Source organism: Mobula birostris, chromosome 2, assembly GCF_030028105.1.
Source record: "Mobula birostris isolate sMobBir1 chromosome 2, sMobBir1.hap1, whole genome shotgun sequence".
Lineage (NCBI taxonomy): Eukaryota > Metazoa > Chordata > Chondrichthyes > Myliobatiformes > Myliobatidae > Mobula > Mobula birostris.
This window is the reverse complement of record NC_092371.1, coordinates 88600924-88622969: the sequence shown is the minus strand read 5'-3', so window position 1 is coordinate 88622969 and position 22046 is coordinate 88600924. Positions and strand designations below refer to the sequence as shown.

The window sequence follows — 22046 nt, the reverse complement described above, 5'->3', positions numbered from 1 at the left end:
GGTTTATTCCGGTAGCCTTCATCTCTCCTGAGGCTTATAGATAGATAGATAGCATATTTACGCTCTATTCTTAGTTGGTGCGGCTGTAACGAAACCAAATTTCCCTCGGGATTAATAAAGTATATCTACCTATCTATGTACTGAGTTACAGTGAAGAGCTTGCTTTGTATCCCGTTCTTACGGATCAGATCATTACACTGTGCACTGAGCTACAACAGGCTAAAACAATCACAAGGCAGAATAAAGTGTAAAAACTACAGAGAATAAAGTGCAAGATCATAATGAAGAAGATTGTGAGGCCAAGTGTCTATCTCACTGTAGAAGAGGTCCACACAAGACATTCTGATAACAGCGAGATAGAAGCTGTTCTTGAGCCCTGTGGTACGCAGAGGGTGTGACCTCCCAAGGTTCCACAGGTATCCTGATGGTATCTCATCCCATCAGTCAACCCAAAACCTAACTCCACCCACTTTGGCAGTGTTAAGTTCAATCACCACTTTACAGTCTAGTCAAAATTGTTGTGTCTGAAGACAAACTCCTCACCATCAACAACTCCCCCTCTTTTGCCATCTGCCAAGTCTCTAGACCTTCCCCTCTTCAGCTGCTTCAGCAGTGACCTTCCCCCCATTTCAGGGTCAGGGGTGGGGTGGTCACTGGTGACTACCAGATGCTCAGCATCATTCTCACCTCATCTCATTTGCAAGTGAAGTGAGCCTCCATCACACAGCATCACTTAAACAACCTCTATCCACTGGCAGGCAACAACACAAGCGCCAAGCAATGGCCACCTTCAGCAAGAGAGTGTCAGGCCATCTTCCCCTGAATAACCAGAACCAACAGAAAGGATTCTTTGGTGATAGTGGACTAATCCAGGCATGAACCTCTTTTGTTACAATCCCCAGAGAACACCAGGTGGGAGGAAAGAAAGCAATATGAACATAGAATAGCACAGCACAGTACAGGCCCATCGTCCCACAATGTTGTGCTGACCCTCAAACCCTGCCTCCCATATAAGCCCCCACCTTAAATCCCTCCATATACCTGTCTAGTAGTCTCTTAAACTTCACTAGTGTATCTGCCTCCACCACTGACTTAGGCAGTGCATTCCACGCACCAACCACTCTCTGAGTAAAAAACCTTCCGCTAATATCCCCCTTGAACTTCCCACCCCTTACCTTAAAGCCATGTCCTCTTGTATTGAGCAGTGGTGCCCTGGGGAAGAGGTGCTGGCTATCCACTCTATCTATTCCTCTTAATATCTTGTATACCTCTATCATGTCTCCTCTCATCCTCCTTCTCTCCAAAGAGTAAAGCCCTAGCTCCCTTAATCTCTGATCATAATCCATACTCTCTAAACCAGGCAGCATCCTGGTAAATCTCCTCTGTACCCTTTCCAATGCTTCCACATCCTTCCCATAGTGAGGCGACCAGAACTGGACACAGTACTCCAAGTGTGGCCTAACCAGAGTTTTATAGAGCTGCATCATTACATCGCAATTCTTAAACTCTATCCCTCGACTTATGAAAGCTAACACCCCATAAGCTTTCTTAACTACCCTATCCACCTGTGAGGCAACTTTCAGGGACCTGTGGACATGTACCCCCAGATCCCTCTGCTCCTCCACACTACCAAGTATCCTGCCGTTTACTTTGTACTCTGCCTTGGAGTTTGTCCTTGCAAAGTGTACCACCTCACACTTCTCCGGGTTGAACTCTATCTGCCACTTCTCAGCCCACTTCTGCATCCTATCAATGTCTCTCTGCAATCTTTGACAATCCTCTACACTATCTACAACACCACCAACCTTTGTGTCGTCTGCAAACTTGCCAACCCACCCTTCTACCCCACATCCGGGTCGTTAATAAAAATCACGAAAAGTAGAGGTCCCAGAACAGATCCTTGTGGGACACCACTAGTCACAATCCTCCAATCTGAATGTACTCCCTCCACCACCACCCTCTGCCTTCTGCAGGCAAGCCAATTCTGAATCCACTTGGCCAAACTTCCCTGGATCCCATGCCTTCTGACTTTCTGAATAAGCCTACCGAGTGGAACCTTGACAAATGCCTTACTAAAATCCATATAGATCATATCCACTGCACTACCCTCATCTATATACCTGGTCACCTCCTCAAAGAACTCTATGAGGCTTGTTAAACATGATCTGCCCTTCACAAAGCCATACTGACTGTCCCTGATCAGACCATGGTTCTCTAAATGCCCATAGACCCTATCTCTAAGAATCTTTTCCAACAGCTTTCCCACCACAGACGTAAGGCTCACTGGTCTATAAATACCCAGACTATCCCTACTACCTTTTTTGAACAAGGGGACAACATTCGCCTCCCTCCAATCCTCCGGTACCATTCCCGTGGACAATGAGGACATAAAGATCCTGGCCAGAGGCTCAGCAATCTCTTCCCTCGCCTCATGGAGCAGCCTGGGGAATATTCCATCAGGCCCCGGGGACTTATCTGTCCTAATGTATTTTAACAACTCCAACACCTCCTCTCCCTCACTATCAACCTCACTCATATTGTCCTCACCATCATCAAGTTCCCTCTCATTGGTGAATACCGAAGAGAAGTATTCATTGAGGACCTCGCTCACTTCCACAGCCTCCAGGCACATCTTCCCACCTTTATCTCTAATCGGTCCTACCTTCACTCTTGTCATCCTTTTTTTCTTCACATAATTGAAGAATGCCTTGGGGTTTTCCTTTACCCTACTCGCCAAAGCCTTCTCATGCCCCCTTCTTGCTCTTCTCAGCCCCCTCTTAAGCTCCTTTCTTGCTTCCCTATATTCCTCAATAGACCCATCTGATCCTTGCTTCCTAAACCTCATGTATGCTGCCTTCTTCCTCCTGACTAGATTTTCCACCTCACTTGTCACCCATGGTTCATTCACCCTACCATTCTTTATCTTCCTCACTGGGACAAATTTATCCCTAACATCCTGCAGGAGATCTCTAAACGTCGACCACATGTCCATGGTACATTTCCCTGCAAAAACATCATCCCAATTCACACCCGCAAGTTCTAGCCTTATAGCCTCATAATTTGTCCTTCCCCAATTAAAAATTTTCCTGTCCTCTCTGATTCTATCCTTTTCCATGATAATGCTGAAGGCCAGGGAGCAGTGGTCACTATCACCCAGATGCTCACCCACTGAGAGATCTGTGACCTGACCCGGTTCATTACCTGGTACTAGATCTAGTATGGCATTCCCCCTGGTCGGTCTGTCCACATACTGTGACAGGAATCCATCCTGGACACACTTAACAAACTCTGCCCCATCTAAACCCTTGGAACTAATCAGGTGCCAATCAATATTAGGGAAGTTAACGTCACCCATGATAACAACCCTGTTATTTTTGCACCTTTCCAAAATCTGCCTCCTAATCTGCTCCTCTGTATCTCTGCTGCTACCAGGGGGCCTATAGAATACCCCCAATAGAGTAACTGCTCCCTTCCTGTTCCTGACTTCCACCCATACTGACTTAAAAGAGGATCCTGCTATATTACCCACCCTTTCTGTAGCTGTAATAGTATCCCTGACCAGTAATGCCACCCCTCCTCCCCTCCCCCCCCATCCCTTTTAAAGTACTGAAATCCAGGAATATTGAGAATCCACTCCTGCCCTGGTGCCAGTCAAATCTCTGTAATGGCCACTACATCATAATTCCATGTATGTATCCAAGCTCTCAGTTCATCACCTCTGTTCCTGATGCTTCTTGCATTGAGGTACACACATTTCAGCCCTTCTACCTTACTGTCTTTACACCATTTATTCTGCTTCTCTTTCCTCAAAGCCTCTCTATATGTTAGATCTGGCTTTACTCCATGCACTTCTTTCACTGCTCTATCGCTCTGGGTCCCATTCCCCTTGCAAATTAGTTTAAACCCTCCCGAACCATGCTAGAAAACCTACCTGGTTATGATTCAAGTGTGACTGAAAGAGTGCAGTGAAAGTTTACAAGGCTGTTGCCAGCACTTGCAGACCTGAGGTATAGGGAAAGGAATAGGTAAGAACTTTATTCCCTGGAGCAAAAGTGAATGAAGAAAGATTTGATAGATACACAAGATTATGAAGGATATAGATAGGGTAAATGCAGACAGGCATTTACCCTATCAGGTTGGGTGAGACTAGAATGAGAGATCACAGAATAAGGTTGAAAGCTGAAACGTTTAAGGGGAACCTGAGAGGGAACTTCACTGTGAGTGTGGAACGAGATGCCAGCGGGAGTGGTGGATGCTGGTTTGATTTCAACATTTAAGGGAAGTTTGGATAGGTACATGGATGGGAGGGTATGAAGGACTATGGTCCAGGTGTGGGTCGATGGGACCAGGGAGAAGTTTGGATAGGTACATGGATGGGAGGGTATGGAGGGCTATGGTCCGGGTGTGGGTCAATGGGACCAGGGAGAAGTTTGGATAGGTACATGGATGGGAGGGTTATGGAGGGATATCGTCCAGGTGTAGGTCGATGGGACTAGGGAGAAGTTTGGATAGGTACATGGATGGGAGGGATATGGAGGGGTATGGTCCGGGTGTGGGTCGATGGGACTGGAGAGAAGTTTGGATAGGTACATGGATGGGAGGGTATGGAGGGGTATGGTCCGGGTTTGCTGGGATTAAGGTTAGGGTTAGTAAGTTGTGGGTGTGCTATGTTGGCACCAGAAGCATGGCAAAACTTGCAGGTTTCCACCAGCACATCCTCGGGCTGTGTTGGTTGTTGACACAAACGACACTTTCACTGCATGTTTTGCTGTTTCAATAACTACACTAATCTTTAATTGCTGTACAGGTCTCCCCCGCTTTTCGAACGTTTGCTTTACGAAACCTCACTGTTACGGAAGACCTACATTAGTTCCCTGTTTTCGCTAACAGAAGGTGTTTTCACTGTTATGAAGAAAGGCAGCACGCGCCCCGAGCAGCTGCTCTCCCCTGGATTCGGAACTGCATTCTCGCCGGCATTGCTTAAGCACGTGCCTGTGAGCAGCTGTTTGCAAGTTGAGTTCTAAGGTATCGGAAAACCTAAAAGTGCTCATAAGGGTGTTACACTTAGCGTAAAACTAGACATAATTAAGCATTTTCATTGAGGTGAACGAAGTAAGAACAAAGCGAGTTTGGTTTGTGGAAGTTGACGAAGATGATGTTGAAGAGGTTTTGGCATCCCATGACCAAGAACTGATAGATGAAGAGCTGATGCAATTGGAAGAAGAAAAGATAACAATCGAAACCGAATTCAGTAGCGAAAGTGAAGTCGTCCAGGAACTGAACGTGAAGCAACTGCGTGAGATTTTCACTGCAATGATAAAGTACGACTTTAATTTTGAAAGGATACGTCGGTTTAGGGCATATTTGCAAGATGGTTTGAGTGCTTACAAAGAACTGTATGATAGAAAAATGCGCGAGGCCCAGCAGTCAAGCAAGCTTTCCACATCAGCCACAGCAGACGACGAACCTTCACCTTTGACATCGAGGCAGGCAGACATAGGAGAAGATGAGCTGCCTGCCCTGATGGAAACAGACGACACCCCAGTGTCCCACCACCCCAACCCCCAGGCCATGGACAGATACCGCTTCGTGGAGAATGCAGCGGTAGCTGGGAGGCACCCAGCACATCTTTAAGAAAAAAACCAAAATAAACAAGCTAATTAATTAGGTGCCGCCCGACACATAAATGTCGGCCCAGATCAAAGGCGATTGCCGATTGCATCGCCTCTGATCTGGGCCGATATTTACATGCTGGGTGGCACCTAATTAATTAGCTTGTTTATTTTGGCTTTTTTCTTAAAGATGTGCTGGGTGCCTCCCGGCTACTGCTGTACCCCTGCATTCTTCGCGGATCAGTATCGGTCGGCGGCCCGGAGGGTGGGAGCCACTGCACCACCCAAACTCCGACGACTCAGTCTAACACTCCATCATCAGTGTGCTTGGCAAGCTGTCTTCCCGATTACCATAAGTGATACTACACCGTACATACATTATTTCTACTTTATATCGGCTATGTATTTTTACGTGGTATTTGGTATGATTTGGCAGCTTCATAGCTTAAAGGTTACTGGAGAGGGTGTTTCTGCCAACAGCGCTTGCATGAGATTTTCTGCCGAGAGTGCTTGCGTGAGATTTTCGCTATGGAGAACAGTGCCAGCAATGATTGTAGAAAAGTATTTCTACTTTATATAGGCTGTGTATTTATCATATCATTCCTGCTTTTACTCTATGTTACTGTTATTTTAGGTTTTATGTGTTATTTGGCATGATTTGGTAGATTATTTTTGGGTCTGTGAACGCTCACAAAATTTTCCCATATAAATAAATGGTAATTGCTTCTTCACTTTACGACATTCCAGCTTACAAACCGTTTCACAGGAACACTCTGCCTTCAGATGGCGGGGGAAACCTGTATCAGGAAGGTGTTGGGTAGGGGGAGGAACCTACAGATACTGGTACCCCTTAACACCCACTGCCCTCACCCTAGCTAGCAGAGAGATTGTGGGAAGGGAGGGGCTTCAGGCTGTGAGACTATTGAATACCACGCCAGGAGGGCAGAGAGCTGCTGACTGTTACCACTGCTGCACACTTCACATGCATTTTGAGTTATATTTGTGGTAATATTTTGGTTTATGTGCTGTGTGTGATATATGTTTTGTGGGTGCACTGCGATCCAGAGGTACACTGTTTCGTTTGGTTGTATATTTGTACAGTCAGGTGACAGTAAACTTGATGACTGTGTGGTGGTCTCATGACTTCACATTGCGGCCACTGGAGCTGGACAGAGTACAGGGTGGTGTTTGGGTGGGTGATGGGCCGGGGTGGGGGGTGTACAGGGTGGTGTTCAAGTGGGTGATGCTCCGGGGGGTGTGTTTGGGTTGGTGACCAACAGAGGGGGTGTCAGGGTGGTGTTTGGGTGGGTGACAGGCCAGAGGGTTGTTCGGTTCAGGTGATGGGCCGGGGGGTCTTCAGGTTGGACGTGGACAGAGGGGTGTACAGGGTGGTGATAGGCTTGGGGGGGGGGGGGAGTGTACAGGGTGGTGTTTGGGTGGGTGATGGGCCAGGGGGTGTTCAGGTTGGTCATGGACAGAGAGGGTGTACAGGGTGGTGTTTGGGTGGTGATAGGCTTGCGGGGGGAGTGTACAGGTGGTGTTTGGGTGGGTGATGGGCCGGGGTGGGGGTGTACAGGGTGGTGTTTGCGTGGGTGGTGGGCCGGGGGGAATGTACAGGGTGGTGTTTGGGTGGGTGATGGGCCGGGGGATGTTTGGGTTGGTCGTGGTCAGAGGGGGTGTACAGGGTGGTGTTTGGGTGGGTGATGGGCCGGGGGGAATGTACAGGGTGGTGTTTGGGTGGGTGATGGGCCGGGGGATGTTTGGGTTGGTCGTGGTCAGAGGGGGTGTACAGGGTGGTGTTTGCGTGGGTGGTGGGCCGGGGGGAATGTACAGGGTGGTGTTTGGGTGGGTGATGGGCCAGGGGGAATGTACAGGGTGGTGTTTGGGTGGGTGATGGGCCGGGGGGGGGGGTGTACAGGGTGGTGTTTGGGTGGGTGATGGGCCGGGGGGGGGAATGTACAGGGTGGTGTTTGGGTGGGTGATGGGCCGGGGAGGGGGGGTGTTTGGGTTGGTGATGGGCCAGGGTGTGTTTGGGTTGGACGTGGTCAGAGGGGGTGTACAGGGTGGTGTTTGGGTTGGTGATGGGCCGGGGGGGGGGGGGTGTTTGGGTTGGTGATGGGCCAGGGTGTGTTTGGGTTGGACGTGGTCAGAGGGGGTGTACAGGGTGGTGTTTTGGTGGGTGATGGGCCGGAAGGGGAGTTTGGGTTGGTGACCAACAGAGGGACGTGGACAGAGGGAGTGTACAGGGTGGTGTTTGGGTTGGTGATGGGCCGGGGGGGGGGTTGGTATTTGGGTTGGTGATGGGCCAGGGTGTGCTGGGGTTGGACGTGGTCAGAGGGGGTGTACAGAGTGGTGTTTGGGTGGGTGATGGGCCGGAGGGGGTGTTTGGGTTGGTCATGGACAGAGGGAGTGTACAGGGTGGTGTTTGGGTTGGTGATGGGCCGGGGGGGGGGTTGGTGTTTGGGTTGGTGATGGGCCAGGGTGTGCTGGGGTTGGATGTGGTCAGAGGGGGTGTACAGAGTGGTGTTTGGGTGGGTGATGGGCCGGAGGGGGTGTTTGGGTTGGTCGTGGACAGAGGGAGTGTACAGGGTGGTGTTTGGGTTGGTGATGGGCCGGGGGGGGGTTGGTGTTTGGGTTGGTGATGGGCCAGGGTGTGCTGGGGTTGGACGTGGTCAGAGGGGGTGTACAGAGTGGTGTTTGGGTGGGTGATGGGCCGGAGGGGGTGTTTGGGTTGGTCGTGGACAGAGGGAGTGTACAGGGTGGTGTTTGGGTTGGTGATGGGCCGGGGGGGGGGGGGTTGGTGTTTGGGTTGGTGATGGGCCAGGGTGTGCTGGGGTTGGATGTGGTCAGAGGGGGTGTACAGAGTGGTGTTTGGGTGGGTGATGGGCCGGAGGGGGTGTTTGGGTTGGTCGTGGACAGAGGGAGTGTACAGAGTGGTGTTTGGGTTGGTGACGGGCCGGGGGGGGGGGGGGGGGGGTGTTTGAGTTGGTCGTGGACAGAGGAAGTGTACAGGATGGTGTTTGGGTTGGTGACGGGCCGGGGGGGGGGGGGTGTTTGAGTTGGTCGTGGACAGAGGGAGTGTACAGGATGGTGTTTGGGTTGGTGACGGGCCGGGGGGGGGGGGTGTTTGAGTTGGTCGTGGACAGAGGGGGTGTACAGGGTGGTGTTTGGGTTGGTGACGGGCCGGGGGGGGGGTGTTTGGGTTGGTCGTGGACAGAGGGGGTGTACAGAGTGGTGTTTGGGTTGGTGACGGGCCGGAGGGGGTGTTTGGGTTGGTCGTGGACAGAGGGAGTGTACAGGGTGGTGTTTGGGTTGGTGACGGGCCGGGGGGGGGGGGGGGGGGTGTTTGAGTTGGTCGTGGACAGAGGGAGTGTACAGGGTGGTGTTTGGGTTGGTGACGGGCCGGTGGGGGGGGGGGGGGTGTTTGAGTTGGTCGTGGACAGAGGGAGTGTACAGGATGGTGTTTGGGTTGGTGACGGGCCGAGGGGGGGGGGGGTGTTTGAGTTGGTCGTGGACAGAGGGGGTGTACAGAGTGGTGTTTGGGTGGGTGATGGGCCGGAGGGGGTGTTTGGGTTGGTCGTGGACAGAGGGAGTGTACAGGATGGTGTTTGGGTTGGTGACGGGCCGGGGGGGGGGGGGGGTGTTTGAGTTGGTCGTGGACAGAGGGGGTGTACAGGGTGGTGTTTGGGTTGGTGACAGGCCAGGGGGGGGGGTGTTTGAGTTGGTCGTGGACAGAGGGGGTGTACAGAGTGGTGTTTGGGTGGGTGATGGGCCGGAGGGGGTGTTTGGGTTGGTCGTGGACAGAGGGAGTGTACAGGGTGGTGTTTGGGTTGGTGACGGGCCGGGGGGGGGGTGGTGTTTGGGTGGGTGATGGGCCGGAGGGGGTGTTTGGGTTGGACGTGGTCAGAGGGAGTGTACAGGATGGTGTTTGGGTTGGTGACGGGCCGGGGGGGGGTTGGTGTTTAGGTTGGTGATGGGCCAGGGTGTGCTGGGGTTGGACGTGGTCAGAGGGAGTGTACAGAGTGGTGTTTGGGTTGGTGACGGGCCGGGGGGGGGGGGGGGTGTTTGAGTTGGTCGTGGACAGAGGGAGTGTACAGGATGGTGTTTGGGTTGGTGACGGGCCGGGGGGGGGGGGTGTTTGAGTTGGTCGTGGACAGAGGGAGTGTACAGGATGGTGTTTGGGTTGGTGACGGGCCGGGGGGGGGGGGTGTTTGAGTTGGTCGTGGACAGAGGGGGTGTACAGGGTGGTGTTTGGGTTGGTGACGGGCCGGGGGGGGGGGGTGTTTGGGTTGGTCGTGGACAGAGGGGGTGTACAGAGTGGTGTTTGGGTTGGTGACGGGCCGGAGGGGGTGTTTGGGTTGGTCGTGGACAGAGGGAGTGTACAGGGTGGTGTTTGGGTTGGTGACGGGCCGGGGGGGGGGGGGGTGTTTGAGTTGGTCGTGGACAGAGGGAGTGTACAGGGTGGTGTTTGGGTTGGTGACGGGCCGGTGGGGGGGGGGGGGGTGTTTGAGTTGGTCGTGGACAGAGGGAGTGTACAGGATGGTGTTTGGGTTGGTGACGGGCCGAGGGGGGGGGGGGGGTGTTTGAGTTGGTCGTGGACAGAGGGGGTGTACAGAGTGGTGTTTGGGTGGGTGATGGGCCGGAGGGGGTGTTTGGGTTGGTCGTGGACAGAGGGAGTGTACAGGATGGTGTTTGGGTTGGTGACGGGCCGGGTGGGGGGGGGTGTTTGAGTTGGTCGTGGACAGAGGGGGTGTACAGGGTGGTGTTTGGGTTGGTGACAGGCCGGGGGGGGGGGTGTTTGAGTTGGTCGTGGACAGAGGGGGTGTACAGAGTGGTGTTTGGGTGGGTGATGGGCCGGAGGGGGTGTTTGGGTTGGTCGTGGACAGAGGGAGTGTACAGGATGGTGTTTGGGTTGGTGACGGGCCGGGTGGGGGGGGGTGTTTGAGTTGGTCGTGGACAGAGGGGGTGTACAGGGTGGTGTTTGGGTTGGTGACAGGCCGGGGGGGGGGGGTGTTTGAGTTGGTCGTGGACAGAGGGGGTGTACAGAGTGGTGTTTGGGTGGGTGATGGGCCGGAGGGGGTGTTTGGGTTGGTCGTGGACAGAGGGAGTGTACAGGGTGGTGTTTGGGTTGGTGACGGTCCGGGGGGGGGGGTGTTTGAGTTGGTCGTGGACAGAGGGGGTGTACAGGATGGTGTTTGGGTTGGTGACGGGCCGGGGGGGGGGTGTTTGGGTTGGTCGTGGACAGAGGGAGTGTTCAGGGTGGTGTTTGGGTGGGTGACGGGCCGGAGGGGGTGTTTGGGTTGGTCGTGGACAGAGGGAGTGTACAGGATGGTGTTTGGGTTGGTGATGGGCCGGAGGGGGTGTTTGGGTTGGTCGTGGACAGAGGGAGTGTACAGGGTGGTGTTTGGGTTGGTGACGGGCCGGGGGGGGGGGGGTGTTTGGGTGGGTGATGGGCCGGAGGGGGTGTTTGGGTTGGTCGTGGACAGAGGGAGTGTACAGGGTGGTGTTTGGGTTGGTGACGGGCCGGGGGGGGGGGGGGGGGTGTTTGAGTTGGTCGTGTACAGGGTGGTGTTTGGGTTGGTGACGGGCCGGGGGGGGGGGGGTGTTTGAGTTGGTCGTGGACAGAGGGGGTGTACAGGATGGTGTTTGGGTTGGTGACGGGCCGGGGGGGGGGGTGTTTGAGTTGGTCGTGGACAGAGGGGGTATACAGGATGGTGTTTGGGTTGGTGACGGTCCGGGGGCGGGGGGTGTTTGAGTTGGTCGTGGACAGAGGGGGTGTACAAGGTGGTGACTGACAGTTCTGGTTGGGGTTGGACTCCCTACACCACACTCACCCAGGGAAGTGGGGAGTGTCCCATCACTCTCTCAACTTGCACACTGAAGCTTTTGAAAAGACTTGCACCTTTCACAAGCCAGGTACATCCTAATGCACCCACACGCAAATGTGACGGCCACTTTTGACCAGCAGGGTTGGGGTGGGGGGGTGGCGGTTGAAGCCAGGAGGTAAACTGTGTGCAAAGCGAGGTGAAGGGCAACACCGTTCTTGAGTCCTGACCATGAATCACGCCTGGATAGTCTACAACTATTGCCGAAACTCAGGCCAATCAAGGGAATGTCAATCCCTCAAATAACAGCTGGCTTCTAGCCACCATCAAACACAGCACCCGGTCTAAAATTAGGCTGAGGATTACAGTGACTCGCGGTGGAATTACAGGACATATATTCTGAAGCTGAGCAGGAGGTGAATTCTCTCTTCTCTGGATCCACACCCCGTAGCCAGTGTTTTCCCCCTCCCCACCCACCCCAGAGCTCAGAGAAGCATCTTACTTTCATTCCAAGGACAAGGGCATCCTCTGCCAGACAGACCCCATCCGTAACTGCCCTAGGACAGAGGGGGTCACTGAGGATTTCGGGGGACGGAGAGAAGGGACCATACTGAGGTCTGGAGGTACGTCTCCCAGAGTGGGTAAAGAAGACTGATCTTCCTCGATGGTCAGTTGTGAATTAGGCGGCTTTTAATGACAATCTAGTGGGTTTTGGGTCACCATAAATAATCGTCGTTTTTTAAACAGATTTAAACAGTTCTAAACTGAACTGGATCAGTGAAACTTGCAGTTTTTGCAGTTATCCAGCGTCTACAGTTACCCCACATCTCCTGTGAGCCTCCCACCCTTTCCTCGATTAGACCATGAGACATAGGATCAGAATCAGGCCATTTGGCCCATCATGTCTGTACTGTTGTTCCATTATGGCTGATTTATTATCCCTCTCAAACTCATTCTTCTGCCTTCTCCCCACAACCATTAACACCCTGATTAATCAAGAACCAATCAACCTCTGCTTTAAATATTTTAAATATCCCCAATGACTTGGCTTCCATAACCATCTGTGGCAATGAATTCCACAGATTGTCCCTGGTTACACATTTTCATCATAGAAACATAGAAAACCTACAGCACAATACAGGCCCTTCGGCCCAAAGCTGTGCCTAAGATGTCCTTACCATAAAAATTACCTAGGGTTACCCATAGCCCTCTATTTCTCTAAGCTCCACGTACCTATCCAGGAGTCTCTTAAAAGACCCTATTGTATCCGCCTCCACCACCATCACCAGCAGCCCATTCCACGCTCTTAGCACTCTCTGCGTAAAAAACTTACCCCTGACATCTCCTCTATACCTACTTCCAAGCACCTTAAAACTGTGCCCTCTCATGCCAGCCATTTCAGCCCTGGGGAAAAAGTCTCTGACTATCCACACTATCAATGCCTCTCATCATCTTATACACCTGATATCTCTATCAGATCACCCCTCACCTCTCACCTTCCATCGCTCCAAGGAGAAAAGGCCGAGTTCACTCAATCTATTCACATAAGGCATACTCCCCAATCCAGGCAACATCCTTGTAAATCTCCTCTGCACCCTTTCTATGGCTTCCACATCTTCCTGTAGTGAGGAGACCAGAACTGAGCACAGTACTCCAAATGGTGTCTGACCAGGGTCCTACATAGCTGTAACATTACCTCTCGGCTCTTAAACTCAATTCCACGGTTGATGAAGGCCAATGCATCGTATGCCTTCTTAACCACAGAGTCAACCTGTGCAACAGCTCTGAGTGTCCTATGGACTCGGACCCCAAGATCCCTCTGATCCTCCACACTGCCAAGAGTTTTACTATTAATACTAAATTCTGCCATCATATTTGACCTACCAAAATGAACCACTTCACACTTATCTGGGCTGAACTCTACCTGCCACTTCTCAGCCCAGTTTTGCATCCTATCAATGTCCCACTGTAACTTCTGACAGCCCTCCACACTATCCACAACACCTCAACCTTTGTGTCATCAGCAAATTTACTAACCCATCCCTCCACTTCCTCATCCAGGTTATTTATAAAAGATCACGAAGAGTAGGGGTCCCAGAACAGATTCCTGAGGCACATCACTGGTCACCAGCCTCCATGCAGAAAATGACCCGTCTACAACCACTCTTTGCCTTCTGTGGGCAAGCCAGTTCTGGATCCACAAAGCAATGTCCCCTTGGATCCCATGCCTCCTTACTTTCTCAATAAGCCTTGCATGGGGTACCTTGTCAAATGCCTTGCTTAAATCCATATACACTACATCTACTGCTCTACTTTCATCAATGTGTTCAGTCACATCCTCAAAAAATTCAATCATACACATTAAATCCCTTTACCTCATCTGGCAAAGGTATCTCTTGACCTCTTTTTGCCCTCTTAATTTACCTCGTGTACTCAAACACTATGTATACTCAAAGGATTCTCTCTTAACCCCAGCCATCTATACCTGTAACATCTCCTTTGTCCTGACCAGAGCATTAACATCCCCTGACAACTGTCCAATTCACTGATTTACTGATGGAGAACAGGGGCAAATGGTGGGGAAGATACACGGCTTCAGTCACAACGAGGGCTCGACCTCATGCTGTGGTACTGTCTGTTTACAGCCGCCCAGAAGAGAGGTGGAGTGGTGCTGCCCCCTGGTGTTTGCTCAGCAGAGGACAGGTTGTACAGTATTGTGTTCGACCCCAGGTTGCTGCAACATTCGTGGACTCAGGGACTTGGACTTTATATTTGAATGTGACTGTATTTTACAAATATCTTGTATGTGCTTGCTGCCATTTATGTGCTACTTGTGCCTTGTGCTGTGTGTAACTGTTGGGACTGTTGCCTGTAACAGTAATAAAGTCCCCAGGGTAACACTTTTCATGGATATTCATGCATGGTTGAATGACAATTAAATTTGAAATTGAACTAGGCTTCCCTGATCCCTAACACAAAATACTCTGCAGATGCTGGGGTCAAAGCAACGCTCACAACACGCTGGAGGAACTCAGCAGGTCGGGCAGCATCCATGGAAACGATCAGTCAACGTTTCGGGCCGGAACACTTCGTCAGGACTGAACAGGGAGGGGCAGAGGCCCTATAAAGAAGGTGAGGGGAGGGTGGAAAGGAGAAGGCTGGTAGGTTCCAGGTGAAAAACCAGTTAAGGGGTAAGATAAAGGGGTGGGGGTGGGGGGAAGCAGGAGGTGATAGGCAGGAAAGGTGAAGGAGGAATAGGGGAAAACACAATGGGTAGTAGAAGGAGGCAGAACCATGAGGGAGGTGATAGGCAGCTGGGGGAGGGGGCAGAGTGAAATAGGGATAGAGGAAGGGAGGGGGAGGGAATTACTGAAAGTTGGAGAATTCTATGTTCATACCAAGGGGCTGGAGACTACCCAGATGGTATATGAGGTGTTGCTCCTCCAACCTGAGTTTAGCCTGAGGCAATATCCCAGGGAGCATTCTCTGCAATGGAGTCGCATCCTTCCAATGACGTAGTGGCCAGAGTTGTGCACAGTACCCCAGCTGTAGCCCAACCAATTTGGTATGTCACCACCAAAGACTTGAGCAAATTTCCACAGACGTACTGTGGAAAGCATTCTCATCGGTTGCATCACCGTGTGGTACGGAGGGGCCATGACGCAAGGTTGGAAAAAGCTGCAGGAAGTTGTAAATTCAGCCGGCTCCATCATGGACACCTCAAAAAGGTGGCATCTAACACCCAGGACATGCCCTCCTCTCATTGTTACCATCAAGGAGGTGGTACAGGAGCCTGACAACACACACTCAATGTTTCAGGAACCGATTCTTCCCCTCCACCGTCAGATTTCTGAACAGACAATGAACTCAGGAACAGTACCGCACTTTTTTTTTGCCCTTTTGCTCTACTTGTTTAATATTTTTAAAAATAGTAATTTATAGTTTTATAGTTTACTTATTGTGTATTGCAATGTACTGCTGCCACAAAACAGCAAATTTCATGATGTATGCCAGTGATATTAAACATGATTCGGATTCCAAAGTTCTATACATCTGCAATGGAAGCTCCCTGCTCCAGTGTCCTATTGAAGACCAGCATCCTATACCTCAGGGATGTTTGGACTGCCCACATAACAATTGAAGACTAGCTTTGTTTCTCACGCGTACATCGAAACATCCAGTGAAATGTAAAGTTTTGCATCAATGACCAGCGTAGTCCAAGGATGTGCTGTGGGATTTTCTTCTGATGGATCCACCTATTGATCCTGTAAACCTAAGGGAACATGAGCTCAGCCCATGTACCTGGCATTACGTTAACCCTTTCAGCCCCAGGCCATCCCTCCCACAGGCTCTGATTGTGTTGGGGAAGATTCTGATGAAGGTTGCCACACGGTCCTGGCCCCTCACAGAGCTGTTGAGGTTGTCTCAGGTTTAGGTGGACCTGTTCCACAGGTTGTCTGGCCATACAGATCAAGGGTGGTCCATGTTCTTGACCTTCCTATCACCAGTTCAGACACATCCTACCCACCCGAGGTTTTCTGCTAATCTGGGACTGGTCACAGCTCTGGTCCATCCCATCCTTCCACATTCTTGCTGGTACCTCTCTCTGGACACTGGTGCTGGCACAAGGATGGGGAAGGTATTTCAGTCAGAATCAGCATCCAGTGGCATAGATAGTGGAAAAATCCCGAGCTCACTCACATATCCTCACCAAACATATTCTCTAATCCGGGCAGCATCTTGGTAAATCTCCTCTGCACCCTCTCTAATCCAGGCAGCATCCTGGTCAATTTCCTCTGCACCCTCTCTAATCCAGGCAGCATCCTGGTCAATCTCCTCTGCACCCTCTCTAATCCAGGCAGCATCCTGGTCCATCTCCTCTGCACCCTCTCTGATCCGGACAGCATCCTGGTCAATCTCCACTGCACCCTCTCTAATCCGGGCAGCATCCTGGTCAATCTCCTCTGCACCCTCTCTAAAGCCTCCACATCCTTCCTATAATGAGGCAACCAGAACTGAACACAACATTCCAAGTGTGTTGTCAAAGAAACCCACTCCTGCCCCAATGACAACCAGAGGTTACCATTTCAATGCTGCCCCCTGTGCCAATTCCATTCTGTAACCCCAAATTTGTCATGTCTAGCACCTGCTCTCTTCTACAATCAAATTCCAGTTTTGCCAGTCTTTCACCTATCCTAACTGTGGCCACGGGAGAGGGAATTATCTCACTTTACTCATTCAAACCCCTCGGCTGCCTAGCCTGTCTGGAGCTTCATCTCTGCTTGAGGTTTCTCCACAACCCCTGGCCAGTGGGTAAAACTTTTCCTCCGGGGGTGGGGGACTGGGATGAGAGGTGGAAATCTGACTGCTCAGGGGGACCTTCCTCACACAGACTGAGGGTCCAATAGTGGAGCTTTGCCAGCCACCAGGGACAGGGAATGGGGGGCCACCAACATCTCCGCTGCTCTCTAAAGCCCAGTGTGCAGACAGCTCACACACAACTCTTCTGGACTGCTTCTATTGCCAGCTTTATACAAGGTGACCAAGTAACATAGAACACCTACAGCACAATACAGGCCTTTCAGCCCACAAAGCTGTGCCGAACATGTCCTTATCTCAGAAATTACCTAATGTTACCCACAGCCCTCTATTTTTCTGAGCTCCATGTACCTGTCCAGGAGTCTCTTAAAAGACCCTATCGTATCCGCCTCCACCACCATCGCCGGCAGCCCATTCCACACACTCACCACTCTCTACATAAATAACTTACCCCCGACATCTCCTCTGTACCTACTTCCAAGCACCTTAAAACTGTGCCTTCTCGTGCTAGCCATTTTAGCCCTGGGAAAAAGCCTCTGACTATCCACACGATCAATGCCTCTCATCATCTTATACACCTCAGTCAGGTCACCTCTCATCCTCTGTTGCTCCAAGGAAAAAAGGCTAGGTTCACTCAACCTATTCTCATAAGGCATGCTCCCCAATCCAGGCAACATCCTTGTAAATATCCTCTGCACCCTTTCTATGGCTTCTACATCTTCCTGTAGTGAGGCAACCAGAACTGAGCACAGTACTCCAAGTGGGGTCTGACCAGTGTCCTATATAGCTGCAACATTACCTCTCAGCTCTTACACTCATCCCATGATTAATGCAGGCCAATACACCATACGCTTTCTTAACCACAGAGTTAACCTGCGCAGCAGCTTTGAGTGTCCTATGGACCCAGACCCCACAATCCCTCTGATCCTCACACTGCCTAGAATCTATATTCTGTCATATCTGACCTACCAAAATGAACCACTTCACACTTATCTGGGTTGAACTCCATCTGCCACTTCTCAGCCCAGTTTTGCATCCTATCAATGCCCCGCTGTAACCTCTGACAGCCCTCCACACTATCCACAACACCCCCAACCTTTGTGTCATCAGCAAATTTACTAACCGATCCCTCCACTTCCTCATCCAAGTCATTTATAAAAATCACGAAGAGTAGGGGTCCCAGAACAGATCCCTGAGGCACACCACTGGTCACTGACCTCCATGCAGAATATGACCCGTCCACAACTACTCTTTGCCTTCTGTGGGCAAGCAGTTCTGGGTCCACAAAGCAATGTCCCCTTGGATCCCATGCCTCCTTACTTTCTCAATTAGCCTTGCGTGGGTACCTTGTCAAATGCCTTGCTGAAATCCATATACAGTACATTCAGGTATGCGCTCAACAAGGCTCCTCAATAAATCTCGACAGCTTTTAAACCTCCAGTCCTATCACGATAAAGATCAAAAGACCATTTACCTTCCTCACTGCATACAACAGTACAGCACTAGAAAGGATCCTTCAGCTCACAGTATCTGTGCTGACCACCCTGCTAATACAACCTGGTCCCCTCTGCTTGTACATGATCTGTGTACTCCTGCACGTGTCTGTCTGAACACCTGTCAACCATCCCTGCATCTGCTTCACCCCTCACCTCCCGCCTGGCCTCGCAGTCCAGGCACCTCTACGAACAATTTGCCTTGTAAATGCCCTTTGACAGCATTTCCTGCTCAGTTGTGCTCTCTGTTATTTCTGAAAGAAGAACGAAACCTCGCCATTTCTTTTCCTTTTTCATTCTTTTATGCTACTAATTTAATATACATGTCTTAATGCCAACACCAAGTAGTTAATGGTCAGTACAGACTCGATGGGCCGAAATGGCTTTTCCTTCACAGGCTATTCTCCCCACCCACAGGCTCTCCAAACGTGAGCCTACCCACCCCGTTGTCATAACCACAGATCATTGTGAAACCATTCTATTTTACTGTGAATGACCGCCACAGGTGTAGCCACCCGCCCCCCCCCGCCACAGGGACACACAATTATCCATAACAGTTCACATTTGTGCCTCCCTGAAACCAGGCCAACACTAACTACGCGCAGCGGGGGCGCGACCAACGCGGTCCACAGGCACACACACCATGAGGGACAAGGACAGGACAGGCAGGAGAGCAACTCCACCTCATTGACCCTCCCCACGTCAGGAAATGAACCACACATCCGGACCGGAGTGAGCAACTGTTGGCACGGAGTGTTGATTACCCATAGCTGCTGACTAAACAGAACGAATAAAAATAATCGATGAGGGTGTTCTGTTCTGGGGTGCTGGTTGGGGGGGGGGGCGGAATATCACCAAATACCCCTCCCACCCAGAGACTCCCCATCGCACCCCTCCCACCCAGAGACTCCCCATCGCACCCTTCCCACCCAGGGACTCATCGCACCCTTCCCACCCAGGGACTCATCGCACCCTTCCCACCACTGACAGGAGGGAACTAACTCACTGTCTCCTGTCACCTGGATCTCCCCACACCCCCACCTGATCTCTTACCCTACCCCTTTCTCTCATGACCTACATCTCACCCCCAAGACTCCTCCTTCTCTCCATCTTGTCTTCCCCCCATTCCCCCTCCCAGCCTCTCAATACCTCCATTGGGGGGGGTCACCCCTCACTGGGGTCTCACCTCCCCTGACCCCAGGGCCTTCCCCCAGACTTGCCTCAGCTTCCCCTACCAGGGTCTACGTTCTGCGACCCTCCCCCACCCAGGCTACTCTCCCCCACCTACAGCTTCTCCCACCATGGTGTCTTCCTCCAGTTTTCCGCCTATTTCTCGTCACGCGGGGCTAGTTCCCCAGGATCGCTACAGCCTTCTAACGTTGGGTCCCCACCCCAAGTGCACCAGCTTCTCTTGCCAGCCCCCCACCCCCATTCTATCCACTCCTCCTGAGTCCCTCCACCCACCTATATCTCCCCTACCCCTCAGCCTTATGGGTCTCTCCCATCCTCTCATCCCCTGGGTCTCTCCAGCCATGGGTTATCTCCCACCCCCGGGGTCTCTTCGCCTCTCAGTTCACCCCCGGGACATTCCCCCCACACCCCACCCCACCCCGTACCTCTGGGGTCTCATCCCCCTCACCACCAAGGGTCTCTCTTCACCTCCCCCTCACCTTCCAACACCACCTCCTTGCCCGTTTTCTTCAGCGCCTGCACGGCCTGGTCATGGGTGACGTCCCGCAGATCGGTGCCGTTCACCGACAGGATGGCGTCGCCTACGAAGAGCTGGCGGCTGTGCTCGGCGGCGAGGCCCCGGAAAATCTTGGAGATGAGGATGGGCATGTGGTTCTCGCGGCCGCCCTTGATGCTAATGCCAAGGCCGCCCGACTCCTGCTTCACGATGCGCACCGTGCGCTTGCGGCCGGAGCCGGGCTCCGCCTCAGGGCCCGGCGGTTCGGGCTCCGGCTCGCCGTTGCTGAGCACGGGGCTACCCGCCCCTCCGGCCGGGCTCAGGCGTAGCGACTCCTCGGACAGGGAAGCGAGGAGCCGCCGCCAGCGCTCGGGCTCGGGCTCCGGGCTCCGCACCTCCAGCAGCCCGCTCCGCAGCAACATCGCAGCGCCGGGCAAGGTCAGAGTGTCCGTTTACAGTATGTGTCCGGGCCCGGGACGGCGATCTGAGACCTTCCTCTCGTTATTCGGCACTGGCCCGCCCACCGTTAAAGGGCCCGCTGCCGCTGCCCGAAACTTCCCCACAACTTTTCTTCAACTTTGGACAACTTTTTCCCAACTCTTTCCGAACTTGTTCGAAACTTTCAGAAACTTGTTCAAAACTTTCTGCAAGTTTCTTTCTTATCCAAACCTCGGACGATTTTCTCCCCGAGTTCCGAACTCCGAGATTCCCAGCGCTATTCCGCCACCGCCTCCCTCCTCCCCCCCCCACCATCCCTAACTCACCCCACCCCTCCTGAGCTCGGAGTCTCGGCAGCTGCAGAGGGGTCCAGTGCCAAAGACTCCACCTGTTCAGTTTAGTCGGGACTCCTGAGCCCCGCGCCTGCTACAGAATCGCTGAATTTCAGTTTGCAAAACGATCGCTATAAAAATTTCGACATGGTACCAGGGCAAACCGCCCCTCGTCCTCAACTAGAGCAGACAACGCGAAATCACCATCCGAATGCTCTGCCCATCTGAAGGACCGCACCCTCAGAAAAATTTCTTCCCTTAGTGGCGCTCCCTCAGCAGCTCTTCTCCCACGATGTGGCGCTCCCTCACCGCTACTCTCACGGAGGCCGTCTGATGTCTCGGCTGCCACGGGAGGCGAACCTTCCGCTAGTGAAACTACAGGTGCCAACCACCACTTTCCCCTGTACCCCCTCTTCCATCTCATCCGCCTGTCTCCTACCCCACCCCTGTTCTGTCCTCGGTACTCTCTGTATCGCGCTGCCCTGTCCCTTCCATCCCTGTGTCCCGTCCTCCCACCTCGTCTCTGGCATCCTCCAGTGTCTGAAACCCGCCACCAGCTCCATTGTAGAGGTCTGGGTGAGATTGCCAGTGGACAGTTGGGCTCTGTACATTAACGGGTTACCACAGTCTGGTCTGGTCCATCCAGTCAGAAACAATACGCTGCCGCCTCACACTACACCCCGCTCCACCGAGTCACGTGGGGAACTGAAGCCAGTCCTTGTAAAATTTTGAACCATTTCTGATCTGCTATAAGGACCAGGCCTGCACAGCTAGAACGACTGTCACTTCTCAATGAATGGGGAGAGTTGCAGAACCCAGTGGCCAACACCTGTACCTTGTTTCCCTGCAGGAATGGGGGAGGATCTTCGGCCCCTTGAGTCCAGTCGGTGAGGTCACGCTGATCGCTATCCATCAGTCTTCATCTGCACTAGTCTATCATCTCCTGGTGGTAATCTCAGTAAGCAGGGTTAGTTTCTGAAAGGGCTCTTCATCCCCAGGGAAGGGGGCCAGTGAACTGAACCATGAGGATAAGATGAGCAGAGAGATGGAGAAACATCGCTAATGACGGAGTCCAGGACAAACGAGCAAACCTTTCCAACTTCCAGCAAGGCCATTCAGAGGACCAGGGAAACTGCAATCTTTCTCTCTGCAGAAAAGTGTAAAAACGATTATTGTGAAGAAAAGAATGGTGGGGCAGAAAGCCTCCGATAAGTATAGGCAGTCCCTGGATTAGTCATAAACAGAAACGGGCCCTTAGTCAATGTGCCCAGTTAAGCTGGTCCCATGTGCGTACGCACCGTTCCCCATGGGCAGCGCGGGTGCGGCCACACAGTAACTGA

The 22046-nt window shown here is 52.3% G+C and overlaps 1 protein-coding gene across 1 annotated transcript in view; it reads right to left on the bottom strand.

The window, feature by feature from the left end:
* The window catches only part of snta1 (syntrophin, alpha 1), an 89852-nt gene extending 69194 nt beyond the window's left edge, over positions 1-20658 (bottom strand). Inside the window, exon 1 of the mRNA XM_072244700.1 lies at positions 19920-20658. Coding sequence (XP_072100801.1) covers positions 19920-20358 — 439 coding nt within the window. The 5' untranslated portion in view covers positions 20359-20658. The remainder of the gene's footprint in view (positions 1-19919) is intronic.
* Positions 20659-22046: the final 1388 nt, after the last annotated feature.